A 21,621-nucleotide genomic window follows, 5' to 3' on the forward strand; every position below is an offset into this window, starting at 1 on the left:
AAGAAAGATATTGTCTACCATGGGGGTGTGGGAGGTCCGTGAGCTTGCCTTTCTCTGGGCAAGGGGGTTGCCCAGAAGGCTGGGGTTGGGCATTTATTCAAACTGTGCATGTAGATATGGTGTAAAAGAAGGCAGAAAAGGGCATCTTACAGGTGAGAAGATTTGATTGGATACATCCTTTGATATGGCACTCGGTTACATGAAGAGGCTTAGAGCTGGGGTGCGATGGAGACACTACCTCTCCCCTGCTACATCCACAACTGTGAGAGCTGGAGCACTTTCAAGGGCCGGGAGATTCTGCCTTCTCTTTGCAGAGGTGGGGATTGGTGATGTTAGATGGTGTGCTGGCCAGGAGAGGAACTGAGGATCAGAGAGGTAAAGTCACTCACATCCCAGAGCTTCAAAGAAATCTGGCCAAACTGATAGCGGAGGCTGTGGCCCTCTATTTAGAGAGGTGACAGCCTAGAACAGTGCTGTCCAGTAGAATTTTCTGCAGTGTTGGAAATATTCTATAATTTTGTCACAGGTGACTATTGAGCACTTGAAAAGTAGCTAGTGCAACTGAATTTGTCATTTTGTTTAATTTTAATCATTTTAATTCAAATAGCCACAAGTGGCTAGTGTCTACCATATTAGGTCAATTCTAAAAGAAGTGGTACTTTAAAGAGATGAAGTGGGAAAGCAAGAGTGAATTCAGGGAAAAATACAGAGTTCAGGTTATGAAAGCCAGGATTCTGAAGGTACATATGAGAACTATCTGGAAAGCATCAGAAAAATAAAGCTTCCTAGATCCAGACCAGGACAGCCCAATCAGAGTCTTTTGGTACATACCTTTAAATGAGATCTACCATATTCATTGGTAAGAAGAGGCAGATCTGGGAATGTGGGTTGCAAATGATAAAAGGTCTTGCCTGCCAAACTTAAGATTTTATGCTCAATTTTATTGGCAGCGAGGGCATCATTGAAAGGGGAGAGTCACATGGTGAGTGCATTAGGCAAGGCTTGCAGCAGCCTGTGTAAGACATGATGCCAATGGAAGATAGGAGATGATTGCAGAGCTGAGTGTTAAAAGATACCTGGAGTGTTCATTTCTCCCTCAGAATATGAGTGTGTTTATTTCACTGGGGGCTGTCCATATTCTTCTCTGGCTTGAACTTTGGTTCAAAACATTTCTGCAGCAGCCTGTGTAAGACATGATGCCAATGGAAGATAGGAGATGATTGCAGACCTGAGTGTTAAAAGATACCTGGATTGTTCATTTCTCCCTCAGAATATGAGTGTGTTTATTTCACTGGGGGCTGTCCATATTCTTCTCTGGCTTGAACATTGGTTTGAAACATTTCTTAGCAAATATGCTGCTGCACGCCTCCAGTCCCACTAAATGTTACAGTGATTGAAAATTACAGTTGCTTCCCTTGGGCGCAGAGGGGGCTCTTTGTAATGAAATAGAAATGCAGCAGCCATTTGGCATGTGGAGTAACAGCTTCTCTGGGACCTCCAGCAGGGGCCCATGGTATCATAAAAGGGGATGAGTCACCAGGGAAAGGAACAATTGTGGGTCTCAGAGTGTGCCCTTCCCTCTCTATGACTTCTGAGCTCCAGTGAGCAATCTTAACTGCTGTCACCGGGAACTAGGACACCGTGAAAACAGTGTTCGAGGCCCAGCCGATGACTCACTGCATAACTCTGATAAACTATTTCATGGTTCACAGTGGGGAGAGAGATTGCTTTTAAAAATTGAAAAGGAAAAAATAAAATACAATATATGTTGAATTGAAGTTTTGAGATGGATAAAATGCCTTTTCCCAAACAGCAAAGTATCAAAAGAGTCAGTTTTTTTTCTTTAATAGTGCCGGGGAAGGCACAGGAGAGGGAGAGACTGGGTATCCTTATAAGCTGCTGGGAGAATGGAAAGCTGGGGTTTTAGGAGTGGTTTTTATCTTGTTGGGAGAGTTCAGCTGTCATCCTGAAGGACAGGTGACCTCTGCCTGGGAAGTGTTTTCCTCTAGCTGTGCTGTTGGCCCTTTATGTGTACAGTCACACATCACTTAAAAACGGGGATGTGTTCTAAGAAATGTGTCCTTAGGCAATTTTGTCATTGAGCAAACATCATAGAGTGTACTCCCACAAACCTAGATGGTACATTTATGCTAAGTTTCGGGTGAATTTGGCGTCTTACAGAGCACATGATCGGCCACCATCTCACTCTGGCCCCTCCCACTCTCTTTCTCTCCACCTTTCTGGAACAGGGCCAAAGCCCTCCTCTTGTTCCCTGGCAGAAGGGATCATATCATTTTCTTTCCCTGCACTTTTATTAGGTATTTTTCTAAATACAATTTCTTAAAAAAAATTCTCACCACAACAATTATAAACGCGAATCTTTCTACCTACTAAATTAATAAGTGCCATTTTATGGAGCATCTACCATGTTCTGGACATTATGCAAGATGAAGCATTTTAAGAAGACTTTGAAGAGGGCCAGGAGACTAAACCTCCAGAGAGAAAAAAATTTAGTCATCTGAGATGTAATTGGTATCTGACAAAGGACTCACTTTAGCAGTGCCACAGATGTGGGCTCTATTATTTTCTTGAAGGTCTGAGGATTAAAGTTATAATATTAAAGAATGTGACTTTGCTGGCACCTATTTTCCTTTAAGAGATGTTTATCTTACTGTATAGTGTCACTTATCTTTTATATTTTGTTTTGTAACCATGAGTCAAGATATTTTTGTTATAATGTCCAAGTCTTTAGATGGGTTCCTTAGAAGCACAGCCTGAGATGGGTATCTGGTGCATGTATCTTATTGTGGAGAGCTCTAAGGATGTGGGTGTGTGTATATAGAGTTTGGTGTGGGGTTGGGGGCTGTGTCCAGATAAAAGGAGCTGAGCAAGGATGTGGTCTCAGCTGGAGACTAGCCTCAGTCTGCTCACACAGGGAGCTCTGGGGCATGAGTAACACCACAAAGATGGTTTTACCTTAAGTCACTCAGTCATTGGCCAGGACTGCCCCTGGGGCAGAGATGTGGCATCATCTTTTCAGTAAGGAGGGCTTCTTTGATCCAAGAACAATTCTGTGGAGAATAGAGTATCTGTGTGCTGTCAGCAACTGTTATAGGCTTCACTGAGTCCCCCCTAAAAGCCATATGTTGAAGCCCTAACCCCCAGTACTTCAGAATGTGACTGTATTTGAAGACATGGCTTTTAGAGAGGTGGTTAAATTAAAACGAGGCTGATAGGGTGGGCTCTAAGCCAATCTGACTGTGTCCTCATAAGAAGAGGAGATTAGGCTTTTTAATGATCGCCATTCTAACTGGCATGAGACGGTATCTCATTGTGGTTTTGATTTGCGTTTCTCTAATGACCAGTGATGATGAGCTTTTTTTCATATGTTTGTTGGTCACATAAATGTCTTCTTTTGAGAAGAGTCTGTTCATATCCTTTGCCCACTTTTTGATAGGGTTGCTGGAGAGGATGTGGAAAAATAGGAATGCTTTTACACTGTTGGTGGGAGTGTAAATTAGTTCAACCATTGTGGAAGACAGTGTGGTGATTCCTCAAGAATCTAGAACCAGAAATACCATTTGACCCAGCAATCCCATTACTGGGTATATACCCAAAGGATTATAAATCATTCTACTGTAAAGACACATGCACATGTATGTTTATTGCAGCACTATTCACAATAGCAAAGACCTGGAAACAACCCAAATGCCCAAAAATGATAGACTGGATAAAGCAAATGTGGCACGTATATAACATGGAATACTATGCAGCCATAAAAAAGGATGAGTTCACATCCTTTGCAGGGACATGGATGAAGCTAGAAACCATCATTCTCAGCAAACTAACACAAGAACAGAAAACCAAACACCGCATGTTCTCACTCATAAGTGGGAGTTGAACAATGAGAACACATGGACACAGGGAGGGGAACATCACACACTGGGGTCTGTCAGGGGGTGGGGGACTAGGGGAGGGATAGCATTAGGAGAAATACCTAATGTGGATGATGGGTTGATGGGTGCAGCAAACCTGGGTGCAGAAAACCATCATGATGCGTGTGTATCCATGTAACAAACCTGCATGTTCTGCACATGTATCCCCAAACTTAAAGTATACAAAAAAAAAAAAAAGAGGAAGAAGAGATAGGGACACCAGGGTATGCATGCACAGAGGATGACCTTGTGAAAAAGCAGCAAGAGGGAAGCCAAGGAGAAAGGCCTCAGAGGAATCCAACCCTGCTGGCCCCTTAATCTCCAACCTCCAGAACTCTGGGAAATAAATTTCTATTGTTTAAATCACCCAATCTGTGGTATCTTCTCATGACAGCTCTAGCTGACTTAATACAGCAGCCAACATGCACAGCAGCTAGCAGACGAGGGTGTGCCAATTATACTTTGGAGTGTGTCTGGGAAGGGAATTTGTGTGGGGCATTGATAGTAGCCACTACACCCACTTACAAATGAGAACACCGTGACCCAGAGAAGTGAAGTAGCCCACCTGAGGTCACACAGCCAATAAGCAATGGAGGCAGAATTTGATTGCCATCTGACCCTACAGCTGGTCCTCCTAGTCACTACTTTGTATCATCACTTCTGGTGCAAGGCAGTTTTTCTCAGAAGCAGCAGATGTCACCAGTTAACTTTGACTTCAATTTCTTTTTGGTTTTTTGTTTGTTTTGTTTCGTTTTGTTTTCATCTAAATTGTGCTTACCTTATACAAAATGGAGCTTCTGGGGGAAATTGAGGCAACTCAGCACAATGCCTATGTCTGTGTGTCTTCTCAAAGTATTGACTTTTACCTTATGTAAAAGGTAAAAAAAAATCTTATGGTTTTGGGGACGTTGTAGCATATTAATCATAGGTTTCCTATACATATGAGAAAATAATATTTTTATTTTTAATGTTTTTATTAAAAAATGAATTTGAGCAGTTTTTCACACCCACAAATGTTATTTTTGGGAAATTAAGAAATGCTTTGATGGCTGCCATGTTAATACAAATAGTAACTGTAATCATTCTAAGCACTGCCACTCCCAATTTGTAATGAATGAACGTGGTCTTCATAGAGGCCACATTGAGATACAAGAATAAATCAGTTTGTTCTTATTAGAGCCTTATAATAGCCTTGTTCAGTATTTTCTGGCTTGGTGTAATAAAGCCATTACCCTCTTCAGAAAACTAGAAAAGAAAGGAAAAATAGAGATGGACATCTTTTGGTAGCTGCCTTCTGCTGAGGGCTCCCACCACCCACCCTCTGTCTGCCCCATGACAGCCAGCTCCGCAAACTTTAATGCTGAACTATGATTAGATATGCAGAGAGAGGCAGGGTGTCCGGGGCAGACTCTAGGGCACCTGGAGAAAGCTCCAGCCTAACAGCATTTGCTGTCACACTCTGGGTCCTCTTGACTGAGTTCTGGGACTTGACTGAGTGGGCCTGCAGGATGTAACTGGAAGTTTTAGTACGATGAAGACATTTTTTGCAGTTCAAAGGTATGACTACATCTGAGATATAAGTTCAAAGTATGTGAAAAAGAGGAAAGGGGTGGGGGGGTCTTAGGAAAAACATCTGTATCTCCTTCCTCCCCTCAGCTTCCCCTCTCCACATTACTCTCCCAAAAGATTAATTCTTTGTATATGATATTATGCGGCAATTTGAAAGTCCTTATCTCTTAGAGATTTATGTACTCATTTATTCAGCAAGAAGTTTTGGGTGTCTGCTTTGAATCATGTGTTGGGGATACCATGATAAGCAGGATGGGTGTGGCCTCTGCCCTCCTGGAGCTTACCATCTACCTGGAATATTAGAAGGGATTTTTATTTCAGCAGACATAAAGTGCCAGTCATTGTGCTGAATTAGTGGTTCTCAAACTTAAGGGTGCATCAGGATCACCTGGAGAGCTTGTCAAACCACACATTGCTGGACCTTCATCCCAGTTTCTGATTCAGTAGGTTGGAGGTATAGGCAAATTTGGAAATTTTTATTTTTAATAAGAGCCCAGGTGATGTTGTTCTTGCTATTCTGGGGACCACCCTTTAAGAACCATTCTGGGAAGGCTGTCACATAGATTTGCTTAAGGCATTCTAATGGTTAAAACCATTTGGGATGGTGGTGGGCCCACAGGCTGAGATCTTCTAAATGTCTAAAAGGAACTAAGTTCCTTTAGAGGAAACTTGGTTTTCTCTTCAGGCAAAGTTCCTGTTTTATGAAAACACTCTTTTTAAAAAAAATTGTTAATGTATATCTGGATCGTTTTAGCAGTTTAAAGAGCTAATGCAGTAGATGAAGTGACAGGGAGTTTCTCATTTAACAGTTGCATCTGTATGTCATTTTCTCCTCGAAGGTTCTATAAGATAGAGCAATAGTTCTCAAAGTGTGTTTCCAGACGAGTGGCATAGTTAGAAATGCAGAATCTCAGGCCCCATTCCAGACCTACTGAATCAGAAACACTGGGTGTGGGAGCAGGAATCTGTTTTAACAAGGCTTCCAGCTGATTCTGAGGCACACTCAAGTTTGACACATCTGAGATAGATGGTAGTGAGAACTAGGCTCAGGCTGAATCTGATTCTCCCAGCTCCCTTAAGACAGTTTACCAGGATGACTAAGCTTCAGTTTTTCTATCTCGTAAGTCAAAAATCTATCCCTTGTTGTCTAATATCTTTCAGAGCTACAAGAAAGATAATCATGACCTTTCTGAAATGGTTTTACTAGCAAAGATGGAAATTTCTAACTAACCATAAATAGACTTATTCAGTGAAAGAAAGGGGATTCAGATGCAGCAGTGTGACCTTCGGTTGGTCATTAGCTTGTCTGAACCTTACTTTTCCTATCTGAAAAGTGGACAGAAAAATGTCATTCTAGTCTACATTGAAGACTTGTTGCAAAGATCAAATGGTATCTTTGTGCTATTAAATGGTATCAAATTTTTGTGGTATCAAATGTATATCAACGTGCTTTTTAAACTGTAAAATGCACACAAATATAAAGATTATAACTTTGGGCTGCTCACCCTTAGCTTTGTTCTTTTCTATCAACAAAATGGGAGTAGTTCAATTACTTATACCTCCGTGGAGATTTTAAGCAATTTAGACAACTAATAGCACAGTAACTTGAGCTCTTCTAAGGTAAAGTTTTTCTTACGTTTACGTTTTGTCTTTAACATACAAAGGTTGAAATATGTAGAAATAGTATAAAATCTTTTAGATTTTATTATAGCGTATACTCTTATTTGAACTAGTCACATTCTAGAGCAGTGATTCTGAGAGTACAGCCTCCAAACCAGCAGCATCAGCATCAGCTGGGAACTTGTGAGTAATGCACATTCTCAGGTACCACACCAGACCTGCTGAATCAGCAAGTCTTGGGGTGGGACCCAGAGATCCGTTTTAACAAGCCCGCAGGTGATCCTGATGCTCACAAAAGTCTTAGAGAAAGGCATTTATTTGGGTCTTAATTGAAGGATCTGATAAAGGCCATCATTTTCCTGGAACAGGGTGATGTCTTCGTTTTTCCAGCATGGATTTGAAACATCTGTGTCCGAACTCGTGCAGCCATTATTGGATTCCTTCATAAACACATTCTGTTACTGCTTGCCTGGCATACAGAAGATCTGGAATGCCACTCCAGTATACCCATTATGAGGCTGACTTCAGGGTGCAAGGAAATTAAAGCTATTTATCAGAGTCTTTTCCCCTTAGTGACAGGAGAAAGGAATCTTAAGCTAACAAGGCTTCAAATTGGGTCTATGTATGAAAAACATGAGGCTTGACAAACACAGTTTGAACGGACTTACGTTTCTTTTGACTTTTCCCTTTGAAAATGAAAATGAGTCCTTTTGTGGGCAGCACCAAATTAGTGGTGCTTACTTAAGAAATACTGGAGACAGATTCATTCCAGTTTGTTTCATAACTTAGGTGGCAGAATGGCACTTTTCCCTGGCCACTTCTTTCCTTTTTCCCCTTCTAGGAGGGAATCTTAGGTAGGAGAGGGAAAGGGTCTAAGGCTGTCTGTACACAATGAGCTACGTTTTGGGAAGAGGAGCTTAGTGTTTTAACAAAAGAAAGGTTTGTCTGTGTTGTAGAGATATCACTTGGTCCACTGCCTATGTTTGTAAATAAAGTTTTATTGGGACATAGCCACACTCATTTATTTATGTATTGTCTGTTTTCACACTACAAAGGCAGAGTTGGGTAGTTGTGACAGAGACCACGTAATCTGCAAAGCCTAAAATTGTTTTACTATCTAGCCCTTTACAGAACATATTTGTCAACCCCCCTTGCAGAGGTTTCTTCTGAGCTGCTTGAAGGAAACCTTGACGGAATCAGTGGACAGGAAGGACAGTGGGAGGTGAACAGTGTGGTGAAATGCCTGTGAGCTCCTGTGGAGTCCACAGAAAGGAAACCAGAGAGAGGCAAGATTCCATATTGCCCATTTCAGTTGGGTTCAGTATGGATTTTGAGAAGTTATTCTATTTAAAATAAATAAATATTTTAAACTTGAGTATATATTTGCAATTGTCTAATACAGTCATACACTGCATAACAATCTTTTGGTCAATGACAGACTGCGTGTACAATGGTGGTCCAGTTAATGAAGCTGAAAAATTCCCAACACCTAGTGCTATCATAGCCATCATAACATTGCAGAGCAACATAGCCACTCACATACTTGTGGTGATGCTGGGTAAATAAACCTACTACACTGCCAGTCATATAAAAGTGTAATGCATATATTTGTGTACAGTATAGTGATGACAAATGACTGTGACTACTTTATGTATTTACTATACTTTTTTTTTTTTTTGAGGTGTGGTCTCACTCTGTCACCCAGTCTGGAGTGCAGTGGCATGATCTCGGCTCACTGCATCCTCCACCTTCCAGGCTCAAGTGATCCTCCCACTTCAGCCTCCCAGTTAGCCAGGACCACAGGTGTGTGCCACCACACCCAGCTAATTTTTTGTATTTTTGGTAAAGATTGGGTTTCTCCATGTTGCCCAGGCTGTTCTCGAACTCCTGACCTCTGGTGATCTGCCTGCCTCGGCCTGCCAAAGTGCTGGGATTATAGGAGTGAGCCACCATGCCTGGCTTGCTATACTTTTTATCATTTTTCTAAAGTGTACTCCTTCTACTTATTAAAAAAATTAACTGTAAAAAAGCCTTGGGCAGGTCCTTCGGGAGGTATTTCAGAAGAAGGCACTGTTATCACAGTAGATGGAGGCTCTGTGTGTGTTACTGCCCCTAGAGACCTTGTAGTGGGACAAGATGTGGAGGTGGAAGACAGTGGTATCAGTGATCCTGACGCTGTGTAGCAGTAGACTAATGTGTGTGTTTGTGTCTTCATTTCTAACAAAATAGTTGAAAAAGAAAAAGAAAGAAAAAATGCTTATTGACTATCTCCTAGTTAGGAGAGATATGAAAAAAAGAAAATATTTTCGTACAGCTGTACAATGTGTTTGTGTTTTAAGCTAAGTGTTATTACAATAGAGTCAAGAAGTTTAAAAAATGTACAGTAAGCTGCTTAATTTATTATTGAAGAAAGGAAAACATTTTTTATAAATGTAGTGTAGCCTAAGTGTCCAGTGTTTGTAAGTCTATAGTAGTGTACAGTAATGTTCTAGGCCTTTGCATTCACTCACCACTCACTCACTGACTCACCCAGAGCAACTTCCAGTCCTGCATGCTCCATTCATGGTAACAGCCCTGTACAGATGTGCCATTTAAAAAATCTTTTATAGTGTATTTTTACTGCACATTTTTAATGTTAAGATACACAAATACTTACCACTGTATTACAATTGTCTACAGTATTCAGTGTAGTAACATGCTGTACAGGGTTGTAGCCTAGGAGCAATAGGCTATACCACATAAACATAGATGTGTAGTAGGTTATACCATCGAGGTTTGTAATAAGTGCACTCTATGATGTTCACACAATGATGAAATCACCTGAATGACATATTCCTCAGAACATATCCTCATTGTTAAGTGATGCATGACTGTTATTTCTTCCTGGTGTTGGGTATTACAGGAAAAACTACTGGGTGTTTGCCTTATTTGATACATACTTTGCATCCATTATACTATGTAATGTTCACAACAATTCCATGAGATGAATATTATCATCTTTATTTTATAGAGGAGAAAACTGAAGTGCAGGAAGCTTAAATAACACAGTGTTACAGAGCTATTGCTAGAGGCTTGATTTAAATGCAGATTTTGTTTTTATGCCAAAGCCAGCATTCTAAAGGAGTGTTTCTGAATGTTGGCCTCTCTAGCTAGGTTGGGGTGTTTTTCAAACTGCAAGTTGAGAGGTCAGTTTAGTGAGCTGCAACCAGCATTAAAAAAATAATTGAACAGAATGAAAAACACCAGAGTGTGTCATATGTAGTTTGGGTAAGTAGGTCTTGATGTATGAAACTTTTGTTTCGACTATAAAGATATTTATATACATACATATATAAGCACATTTCTGTGCACTGGGCAACAATGTAAATGATATTTCTTACCGTGTCATAGTTTGAAAGCCAAGGGAGTGGACAAGGAGGAATGAAGATAAAGAAAAAATGGGAGAGCAAGAGGGAAAAATATGAATGAGTGAGAGAATGAATAACTGTCAAAGGGACAAAGAGACTCAAGGAGAGGGAGAGGAAGTAGAAAAGAGTGGGGAAAGAGGGAGAATGGACAACTCAGAGAAAGAGACACAGAGATTCAGGGAGAGTTGAGGGTGGGCAAGAGAAAGAAGACATCATATGGTTCTGTCTTTCATTCCACTCAGCAAGCACATGCCCCTACTTGATGGCAGAACTGGAGATCTCTCAGGAGATTTTAGTTTTCATACACTTCTCATGCTTTGATTCTCTTGTCGTTCTCAGTGTAAGTAAAATGAAGATCTTTATTAACATGGCTTCTAGTCATTATAGCAAAAAGACACCTGCATGTTTATGTTTATCACAACACAATTCACAATTGCAAGGATATGGAACCAACATAACTGCCCATCACTGATGAGTGGATAAAGAAAATGTGGCATATATACACCATGCAATACTACTCAGCCATTAAAAAAAGAATGAAATACTGTCTTTTGCAGCAACTTGGATGGAGCTGGAGGCCATTATTCTAAGTGAAGTAACTCAGGAATGGAAAACCAAATACCATATGTTCTCACTTATAAGTGGGAGCTAAGCTATGGGTACACAGAGGCATGCAGAGTGGTATAATGGACTTCGGAGACTCAGAAGGGAGGAGGGTGGGAGGGAGGTAAGGGATAAAAAACTACATATTGGGTACAGTGTATACTACTCGGTGAGGGTGCACTAAAATCTCAGACTTCACCACTACAAAAGTCACCCATGTAACCAAAAACCACTTGTATGCAAAAGGTATTGAAGTTCTATATGCATGTACATATGTGTATAGGTATGTTATATATATATGTGTACATACAGACACGTGCAGGTATCTTCTTGATATAATGACTAGAAGCCACGTTTAATAAAAATAATATATATTATTTCAATATAAATAATAAAAATAATAAAAACTATGGCTTCTCCATAACAGTATTCTATCTCATGTCTTGCTCAGCTGAAAATCAGTGATCTGAACTGATGTGAAAAAAAAAAATACGCTGTGTTGAAATTGCTGAGAGAAGGTATGAGATCCCTAGTACACTGCTTTCTAAGGAACTGGCAAAGGCAATTTTGAAAATATGTAATTTTTGTCTTTTGAGCTGACTAATTTTTATTCTACTGTACAGCAGCCTTTTATGTTTTAGTGGGAAACCATAGATAACAAACACATTTTAACATCTTCTATTTCCAGGGAATTCTACATCCATTAAGTATCTTACTTTCAAAGGATTCTGGACTCATTTAATGAAAAGCCCATTTGTACAGACTTGGAAATTGAGTGAACATTTGTATGAAACTTCCCTGCATACCGATGCTTTCATGAGAATTCTATTACTCAATCTCAGCAGCCACTCTACTAGATTACACTTATGTTAATTTTATCACAGAAATTGGAGCTCTGTGAGTTTAAGTCTCTTGCACAAATTTTCATCTAAAAGGTGGAAGAGCTAGATTCTAGCCTTGATTTTCTGACCCCAAATTTCATATTTTTCCCACTAGACCAGAAATAGCAACAATAGATTGAAAAATAATGTGTTACAATTTGGAAGAAAAATTTTAAGTCTGAGTATGGTGCAAAGTCTAAAATGCCTACTGTTTTGCTGCAGCTGAGTATTCTAATTCTCTCCTCCCCCAGCCCAAGGGTAGTTGTTTGGGTAGTTCTTTATTTCTAGCCCCCCATTAGTAAATTAGAGTTTATATTGTTATGCTTTCTTGTGATCCATTCATGGCCTTTCTTCACTGAAGATTGTATAAACACCAACTTTATGCTAGTTACTAACAATGTTGCATCAGGTAACTTGGGTAGATGCTTATTGTCATCAGCTTAAGTGGGTATTCTTTTTTAAAATAAGTGCTGAATATAAGGTTGAGTAAGTAGGACCCATCAGAGTGAACTCCATCTCGAAAGCCATCATTATCTGTTAGAAAAGAATTGTGTTTTTCCCAGCTTGCCAAAACGATGCTGCTATATATCCTATTCATCTTGTTTGGTCTTACCAGTAACATTTTAAAAAAAAGAAATATCTAGGAAAAATGCTGTGGTAGTTTTGCTCCAACTTCCTATGCTAAAAACTTTATGTGTGTTGTGTAATAGGACCCTTCAGCCAGGACATCTTGTCCTACCTTTGCTCCTAAATTTCCTCATTTTTAATAAGGATTCATGCCTCCAAATGTCAAAATGTTAAAGCATATTATTTATTCTTGTTTAATGATTTTTTTCTTACCTTCAAAAGGTAGTTGCTAATGGAAATGTTCCTCCTTTCCTCTACTGGTTTTATTTTGCTGAGTGTTTATTACATTCAACCAAATACTTCCAGGAAGCTGAGATTCAGCTCTACACTCCATGGAAGCTTTGTCAGTGCAAGCAAAATATACATCCCTATGAAAAGATACAGTATTCTTACCTCATTATAATTTTAATAACTGGTAGTATCTGACTGTTGTTTGTTCATTATTTCAGAGATCCCAGAAGACCCACTTGTGGCTGAAGAGTACTACGCTGATGCATTTGATTCCTATTGTGAAGAGAGTGATGAGGAGGAAGAAGAAATAGCGTTAGAAAGACCAGAGAAAGAAATCAGGAATGAGGGATCCCAGCCTGCTTACAGAACGAACCAACAGGTATGTAATGCTCCCTGTCGGAAGCCATGGAACTGTTCAAGGTACTGATTGGACTCTCCCAGAGAAGAAAGGAAGTCTTATAAGGTGAAGTTGGGGACATGGGGAACAGGGTTATTATAATAGCTACTTGTGGTAAGTCTGGCTTTTCAAGGTCCAGAGGCAGGCAGGGCCCTATGGAATTTGGAGAATCTGATCTGGACCATGTTGATGGGGGAAGACCTGGAGCACGCTGCACTTATTTGGGGGGTTGGGAGATGGCACACACCATATTGCACACTGAGGAGGGCTTCGTATACAGCTATTGAATTAAAAAATGCAAGTATCTCTTTAGCAGAGAGAATGGCATTTTTTATATACTTTTCTGTCTGGTAATCATATTTTGGGGTCATATTCACAAATTGAGTGCAAATAAAATTTGTAAAGACTGACTTAGTTTTGGGGATCAGAACCAAAGATCCTGGGCTTAGGGGATAATCTTTCTAGCTACTTTTAGCCTCTGAGGACACATTCTTGCTTAAGTGGTGAGGTCTCTCCGAGTATATGCCCTATGCCCTTGTAGTAGATCTCTTTTAACTATAGCAAGATTAAGCCTTATATGGGCCATAGGTCAAGAAACACCCCTGACATGTGCTTTCAGTGTTGAGTGTCTGCAAGAGAGGAATAAAAAGCAAGAGGCATATGAAGATGAAGGGGAAAGCTTTGGGCAATGTACATACATACCTTCTTTTCTTCTTACCTTCCAATCCTAAACTTCCATGAGTTACAGAAGCTTTTTTTAACTGAGAACCATGCAGCTACTAAAATAAAAGTCTACCAAAGGGCACCTAACTGAGTGAAGACTCAGCTATAGGAGATGATTTTTGGAGCGAAGATGATTTGCTCCAAAAATCCATTCAACCATTTTTAATAAAGATTATGGAATATATCATAATATTCAATCCATTCAGCCACTTAAATCCATTCAACCATTTTAATAAAGATTATATGTCATAATATTCAATAAATAAAAGCAGTAAGAAGTGCTCTCCAATTTGATATTAGGAGAGAGAGGCAAGGAGAAGGGAACTAGTAGGGTACAGGTATGGGGCCAAGCAAAAAAAGGGATGAGATAAAGAGGAGAAAGAGATAAAGAGAAAGGATTAGAGAGAGATAATTTAGGAGACAAATACATGAAGAGAGAAACAAATACATTTTGAGAAAAATACAGCTAAAGGGGGGATTCAGAATGCCAAAATAAAAACTTTGCTTATACCGTTTCCCCATTTTTTTCCAACGGAATCTGGAAAACAACAGCACCTCCTACCACAAATTGAAAATATAATTTCTACTACCTTCTGAGCCACTGTCATAAACAAGTGTAACGGATATTATTGAAGCATTACAGAGCATTCTGGGCCTATGGTTGCAAAACACATGATATGCAAAATACATACAGTGCTCAATTTTTGGTCAAAGCATCAAGCGGTAAAATTTTAGCTACTAATATTATCACTTAGAAATGTTTTTTAAGAAAATAAAACATTTAGAACCACATGAATAAAATACTATATGGCAAACAGCTCCTAGGTCAGGAAATACAATTTTTCCAGTCTCAGAATATCCATCTTTGGCACTTAGAATATAGGGTTGGAAATCAGATTGCTTGCATCTGTCTTTATAACTTGCGGTTTACGTGACCTTGTTCAAATTACTGAACTTCACTGTGCCTCAGTTTTCTAATCTGTAAAGTGGGAGAATAATGGTTTCTACCTCACAGAGTGGTTTTGAGGATTAAATGAAGTAATCAATATAAAGTAATTAGAATAATGCTCAGAATTTAATAAAATACTTCATGAGATATTAGCTATTATTATTATGAAGTTACCCAGTCAGGGTATCCAGTACCTCTTTATGATACTGCCAAAACTCCTTAATGTTAAAGTGAGATTTTCTAACTTGCTTTTAAGTAATTTTTAAAAAATTCCTTCTTATTAGTCTTAAGGCAGATGATAAACATAAGGGCAGCAGTTTTGTTCTCTGGGTTGTATGTCTATCACATGTTACATGACAGACTGCGATTGATTTTAAGTAATGGGACAAGATGCTAAGGCCTCTCATATGGTTTGGCTATATCCCCACCCGAATCTCATCTTGAATTGTAGCTCCCATAATTCCCGTGTGTTATGGGAGTGACATGGTGGGAGATAATTGAATGATGGGGTGGTTTCCCTAATACTGTTCTCATGGTAGTGAATAAGTCTCATGAGATCTGATGATTTTATAAGGGGTTTCCTTTTTCACTTTGCTCTCATTCTCTCTTGCCTGCTGCCATGTAAGACATGGCTTTCGCCTTCCACCATGACTGTGAGGCCTTTCCAGCCATGTGGAACTTTGAGTCCATTAAACCTCTTTTTCTTTATAAATTACCCAGCCTCACGTATGTCATTATTAGCAGTGTGAGAACAGACTAAATACAGCCTCTCACATACATGGTGGTATTTTGTCTCACAAACCCTGTTGGGTAGTTATCTTATTCCTATTTTCTTTTTTTTCTTTTTCTTTTTTTTTTCTGAGACGGAGTCTCGCTCTGTTGCCCAGACTGGAGTGCAGTGGCATGATCTCTGCTCACTGTAATTGAGGAAAGTTAGTTTCTGAGAGAGATGTAGCCTTCCTGTGGTCACATAGCTAGGCAAGGATCAGACTCATGCCTCAGGCCCACATCAGTCACATTCTCAAGTCAATGTTTTTGCTACTATAGAATATATATTGACCTAGAATGGACTTGGCATAAGGGAAACAGAAGTGTTGCCAAGTCCATTCTAGGTCAATATACATTCTATAGTAGCAAAAACAATACACAGTAGAGTAATTTGTATAGAGTAGCAAAAAATAGAGTAATTTGTATAGAGTAGCAAAAACAATTACACAATAGAGTAATTTGTATTAGAGACAGGTAATTACAACCCCATTTGTTTTCTTCCAGTAATTCAATATAGTTTCTCCTTCCCCAAAGGTGATGAATGTGGACTCTTCCCTTTCAGGTTATTTTCATTAGCAACATACAAATTACACTACAGAACTCAGTCTTGGTCAACTTTGTGAATTGAGAGAGACCTACTGCCATCTCTCAAATTGGCCTCTTCTCCCCTTTCCCTGGTCTTGCCCTGGACCTCTGAGTGTGCCAGGGTCTGCTTAGGTGGTCATCACACAAATGCCTTCTATGTGTGTAATCAGATCAAAGTTGATTCCCCTTCCTTTAGATGGAGCCAAAGTCACATAGTTATTTTGATGAAAGAAGTGCTTTCAAAAAGAAACACAGCCATGGACTTCATTGAGATTGATTGCTGAGTTCTTTGTGCCACCCATGACAATCTTTTTAGTAGCAGTGTCTCCAAAGCAGTTTTATTAAGCACCTAATTGCTGCTGATTGCCAACTGTTTCTCTGCTGTGATAAGCACAGCATCAATAAAACCTTTATCACAAGCCATTATCATATTGTTGATGGCTCCTCTGCCAAGTCTGTGGTCACTGAATTGGAGCCAACATCTTAGATCTCAGGAGAATTGAGTTTATAGCTGCCGTCATAACAGGGTTCTCCACAACACTTGTGCAACCTGTCACTAAAAAGTGTTTTATGCGCTCTAATGGACATGGCTTAGGGCTGCAGGCTGAGGAGTGTTTTCACAGACTCTTCTGTCTTTCTTTTGCTGCCTTGACTATCATTTTTCTCTCCAAGACTAATAAATGGCTCAGATGCATCCAGTAATACACATAGTAGGTGGACAATAATGACTCGACACAAATCTTCCTTGGAAGGGCTTTGTTTAATGAATGTGGCTGTCACCGAGGCTTGTTTTAAGAAGGCTCTTCAGGACTATGGTGTTTGTTCTTCCTAAGATGAAAGGCAGCAGAGTTCCACTATTCCAGTTAATTCTGAAGTTCTCAATGCTTTTTCCCCAAATCATTCAGAGGTTTTGAAATTCTTAGGAAAAACAATTGATTTTCTTCTTGGAACATTGTCCCAGGGGCAGAGAACTGGATATGTGATAGGCAAGGCCTGAGATTCTGCTGAGGACCCTTGGATCTGATTGTCATGATGGTAGGTGCCTCCAAGAGTTCCTGCTGTTAGTCGAGTCATTAGTTTAATCAGATCATAGTAATGATAACAGTAACAGCTAGTATTTCCAGAATCTTCATTCTATGTTCGGTACTTTGCATGCTGTGTCAGTTCAGGTACTCCAGGAAGCAGGTGATGAGACAGAATTAGAAATAAAAAGGAAATTCCTATCAAGTAGGTGGGAGGAGTCTTAAACCATACTGATATATTTGAGGGGAAAGAAGGAAGGAAGGAAGGAAGGAAGAAAGGAAGGAAGGAAGGTTGGATGAGAACCTCAGGCTGCAGTGCAATTCTGATAAAACCTTGGCAGGCAGGCTGGCAGGCAGGAAGGAAGGTAGGGAAGGAGGGAGGGAGGGAGAGAGAGAGGGAGCAATTGGATGGGAGCCTTAGGCTGCACTGCAATTCTGAAAAAGGTTTGGCCCTGTCAAGAGGGAGCGCAAGGTGTGTTGCTGGAGTCCAGCACTGGGAAAGAATGGCCTGGCCCTAACTTCCCCATAGTGCTTACATTGCCTGGGAGTTGCCTGGGAAGAGCAGGGCCTCAGCGTGGACCCTGCATTGGATCCCGAAGGTGTTGTAGCCGAGGGCTGTCAGATCACTAGACTCCTTGCAGCAGGGTCTATCTTGAAGGGACTTGTAAGTGGCATATCTCATGGCTGTCACAGGTGTATTATTTCATTTAATTCTTGCAACAACTCTGATGCATATATTCTAGATGAACTGCATCAAACTAGAATTTAACTGGCTGGAATTCAAATAAGGGAGAAGGCAGAGATAAAGGAGAAGGTGAAGGTAGGAGAAAGGAAGGGATCATGAGTTAGGGATTTCATGTGACTTTACTGAATGCTCCAGAGTCAAAATGAGCTGAGAGATATAAATCCAGTCCCTCTACTGCATCTCAGTTCCTGCATCTCTCAGATTGTAAGCCTCTTGTTGCTTTGAATTATTGTTGTAGACTTCCAGTATTTAAGATACATATTTTTCACACAATCTAGTCCCTAAGTGCAAATCAGCTATTTCATTTGCTCAAAAAAGAAACAGCAGTGGAGGATATTTCAAGTGCTGACTTTAAAACCTAGGTCCCTTGAAAGATACTGTTTGTGACATCCTAACTTCACACAAGAGGAAACTGAGGCATAAGGAAATTAAGTTACATCTCCAAGACCACACAGCTAGTAAGTAGCAGAACTGGACTGTATGAATTTATTTTTAGCCTCTGCTTCATACAGTCTTTCCTCTGCACAACAATTAGAATTGCTTCTCCTCCACTGATGATAGAGTAAATGCATTAGGTGCAAGGAAATAGCTGCAGGGCCATTGCATTATCTGGTACTCTGGCAAGACCTTTTTACTAAACAGAATAACTGTGTTATGTACAAGGCAAAATTTAAACCAGTTCCAGGAAGAGTGCTGAGTTATGAAAAGTAAAACAAAAAAGACCCAACATCTCTCATCTGTTATGGGATACAGATTTATCTCCTCCTACTATGTCCTTTTCTTTTTTAAGATAAGTTGCCAGAACTGTTGAGTCCCAGTAGTGGGACTTATTTGCCTGTTATTTTTACATGATCTGACCTAATTAATTTACCTTCATACTTGGGAAGAAACACTTTTTGTCTTAAATCAAACTTAGAGGTCATCAGTTCTAAAAAGCAGACTCCCAGCTGTTTCAGATTGTCGATCATTTTTCCATTAGCATTCCGCTGGCCTGCGTCCCAGGCTGTAAAGCCATCAGCCTTGCTAAAGTGTTAGTGGATACTCCCAGTTTGGTGTGTCATTCCTTCTAGGTGATGGGCCTTCTGTAGACTGTGTGTTGCTCAAAGGAGAGACTTTGAGGTGACAATTTCCACCCCTACCCCCATCCCAGCCCTCATTTCCATCATGATTCTTCCCCCTTCTCTCTCTCCAATTTCTTGTCCAGATCAAAGCATAGCTCATTGCTAGTCATATTAGGACCAGTCAAACCTTGCTGTGGAATACAGCACAGTGGGGTTTTTTTTTTTTTTACATTATATCACTTACTTCTCTTAACAATTTGATATACTATTCTTTTTTTTTCTTCCGGCCTTTATTTTATTTTAGGTTCAGGGGGTACATGCGTGAGTTTGTGGGCTTTGTAGGAGGCTTAGACATTAAGTCTTTAAAATTAGGTCCATTATAAGGTTTAGGATCACACCTACATTTTTCACCCCAATACCAAAGCATGGAGAAAAAGGAGAAAGGCAATAGGGTGAAAAAAGGGCAAAGCAAATCTGAGCAGGAATGCAAAGTGTCTGAGTGTTCCCTTCAGTGTGAAGATGGAAAGGTCACCAGCCCCACAGTCTCCCTTGTTGGTGGCTGATCAGAGGTCCACAGGTCAATGGGCAAATAAAGGGACGGTGACCTTCACTGTGAGATGCCCTGTGCTCCGCTGTGCTGCTCCTGGAACTTTGGGGTGAGAGTGGTGAGACACAGCTGATAAGAGTAGTTGCAATGGACCCTCTAGTGCTTTTCTCTCCAACAATCTTCTCCCTCCACTACCCTACATTAATCCCTGTTTCCCTAGCTATCATCAGAGCTGAGGTGCCCTGACCATATGGTGCACAGAAACCCTGCAAAAAATATGAAAACCATCCTAAACAGTGTTGGCAAACAGAAAAATACAAGTCCCATCCAACTTTTTTGTGATCAGAAATTTATTTTAATTTTCTGAATATTTCATTCACCTAGACAGGGAGAGTAAATACCATTTCATGGTGTCCAGCCGGGGAGGAAAGGGTTGTGACACATGTGGGCCATTGTTGGGGGTGCATTGTTCCCACATAACCTGGTAATCTGAAGGCACAGGGGTCTATGTCATCCCTGGGAAAACACCAGTCATAATAAGACAGAGCTACCTTGCAGCATCCAGGTGTTGTGCCAAACCCTTTACATGCCTTATCCCATTCATACTCACAGCACTTAATGCAATTAACATCTCTCACCCATTTACAAATGAGAAGACTATGAAACAGACAGAATAACTAATTTGACCTAAGTTGCCCCATCCAATGACAGAGCTGGGGTTTAAACCAGCAAATATTCGTTGTACCAACTATTAGGAATTTGGAGTAAGTATAGAACTTAATGTAGAAGTTGGTAAAGGAGAAGAAAAGGAGATTCTTGGGACCTAAGTGACAGCTCCAAAGTGTGTGAAAATGAACTATGAGCTGATGATTTAAAATCATGTTTAAATCACAGGGCTACATTTTTCACTTACTCTGTGGGATTTAAGTAAAAGTAAAGCTAGAACTAGAGTTAAAAATAGAAATCTGCAATAAACAACTGTGTATCACAATGACTATCTTTTGGACTGAAAAATTATTTTGTCTTTTTGTGGCAATAAACCTCCCTTAAATTGCAGGACTTTCTTCTCTAGGCTATTGTATGTATAGAGTGGAAAGAGATTAAGTAGTTAATAAAGAGCAAGTGGAAGGATTGATTAGAGGTAGCTTTTCTTTCACTGTGCTGGAATTCTAGAAATGGATTGTTGCAGAGGGAGTACAGGCCTCACCAGTTCCTGGAAAGTCCATTGCCCTGTTTTGGGTAGGTGTTACGTTGCCATTCTATCAGCCCTGCTTTTTTTTTCGTCTCTTTATCCTTTACATTTCTAAACCATAATTCTAAGTGTCTGAAGAGTTCTGTCATTGGATACCTATGAATGTCTTTGAAACCCTAAAGCAATCCCACAGGCATTGACTTGCCGAGAACCTGGGCATTAATAAGAGACAGCTGCAGTTAGAAGGTTTTAATAATGCAGAATAAACAAGGCATTAGCAGTGAAATGTGGACACGTTGACAGTCACGTTTCAGCAATTCGGAATTCAGTGAAAGAGGCTTTTAGTCTTATGGGAGCTGTGGGGGCTTGTTGGCAGTTTGCGTTTTGCAGATGTGGCTCTGTGTTCCTATCACCGCACACACTTTAAGGCAGAAGGCCACCATCAGTAGTGAGATAGGAGTTACGATATTAGCTTCCTGATTTCAGGGAAGGCCTCACAAAGGTGCCATCAGCTCTGTCCTATGGCTTTGTGCTAAACGGCATCTTCTGCCTTCCTATGAATTATGAATGCATATAAGCAAGGGCTTGGCTTCTAATGAGTTCAAGCTGAGATGTGAAAGGTACATCTGAGTGTGAAGAAGATGGATAAGGTCACCTTGGTGTTTTGGTTTCTGTAACTTAGTGACAATTTCCAGGGCTGTTCTGGACACCATTTGTGGGAGAGTAGATGATAGTTTAAAAATGCAACTTGGAGAAAAA

The 21,621-nt window shown here is 40.1% G+C and overlaps 1 protein-coding gene across 32 annotated transcripts in view; it reads left to right on the plus strand.

The window, feature by feature from the left end:
• Nucleotides 1-21,621, plus strand: part of NEK11 (NIMA related kinase 11) — a 323,672-nt gene that overhangs the window by 188,848 nt on the left and 113,203 nt on the right. For all 32 annotated transcript variants that reach the window (XM_063704183.1, XM_063704186.1, XM_063704189.1 and 29 more), the window contains one exon: nt 13,092-13,252. In XM_063704183.1, the coding sequence (XP_063560253.1) occupies nt 13,092-13,252 (161 nt within the window). The remainder of the gene's footprint in view (nt 1-13,091; nt 13,253-21,621) is intronic.

The sequence above is a fragment of the Gorilla gorilla genome, chromosome 2 (genome assembly GCF_029281585.2).
Source record: "Gorilla gorilla gorilla isolate KB3781 chromosome 2, NHGRI_mGorGor1-v2.1_pri, whole genome shotgun sequence".
In the NCBI taxonomy this organism is placed as follows: Eukaryota; Metazoa; Chordata; class Mammalia; order Primates; family Hominidae; genus Gorilla; species Gorilla gorilla.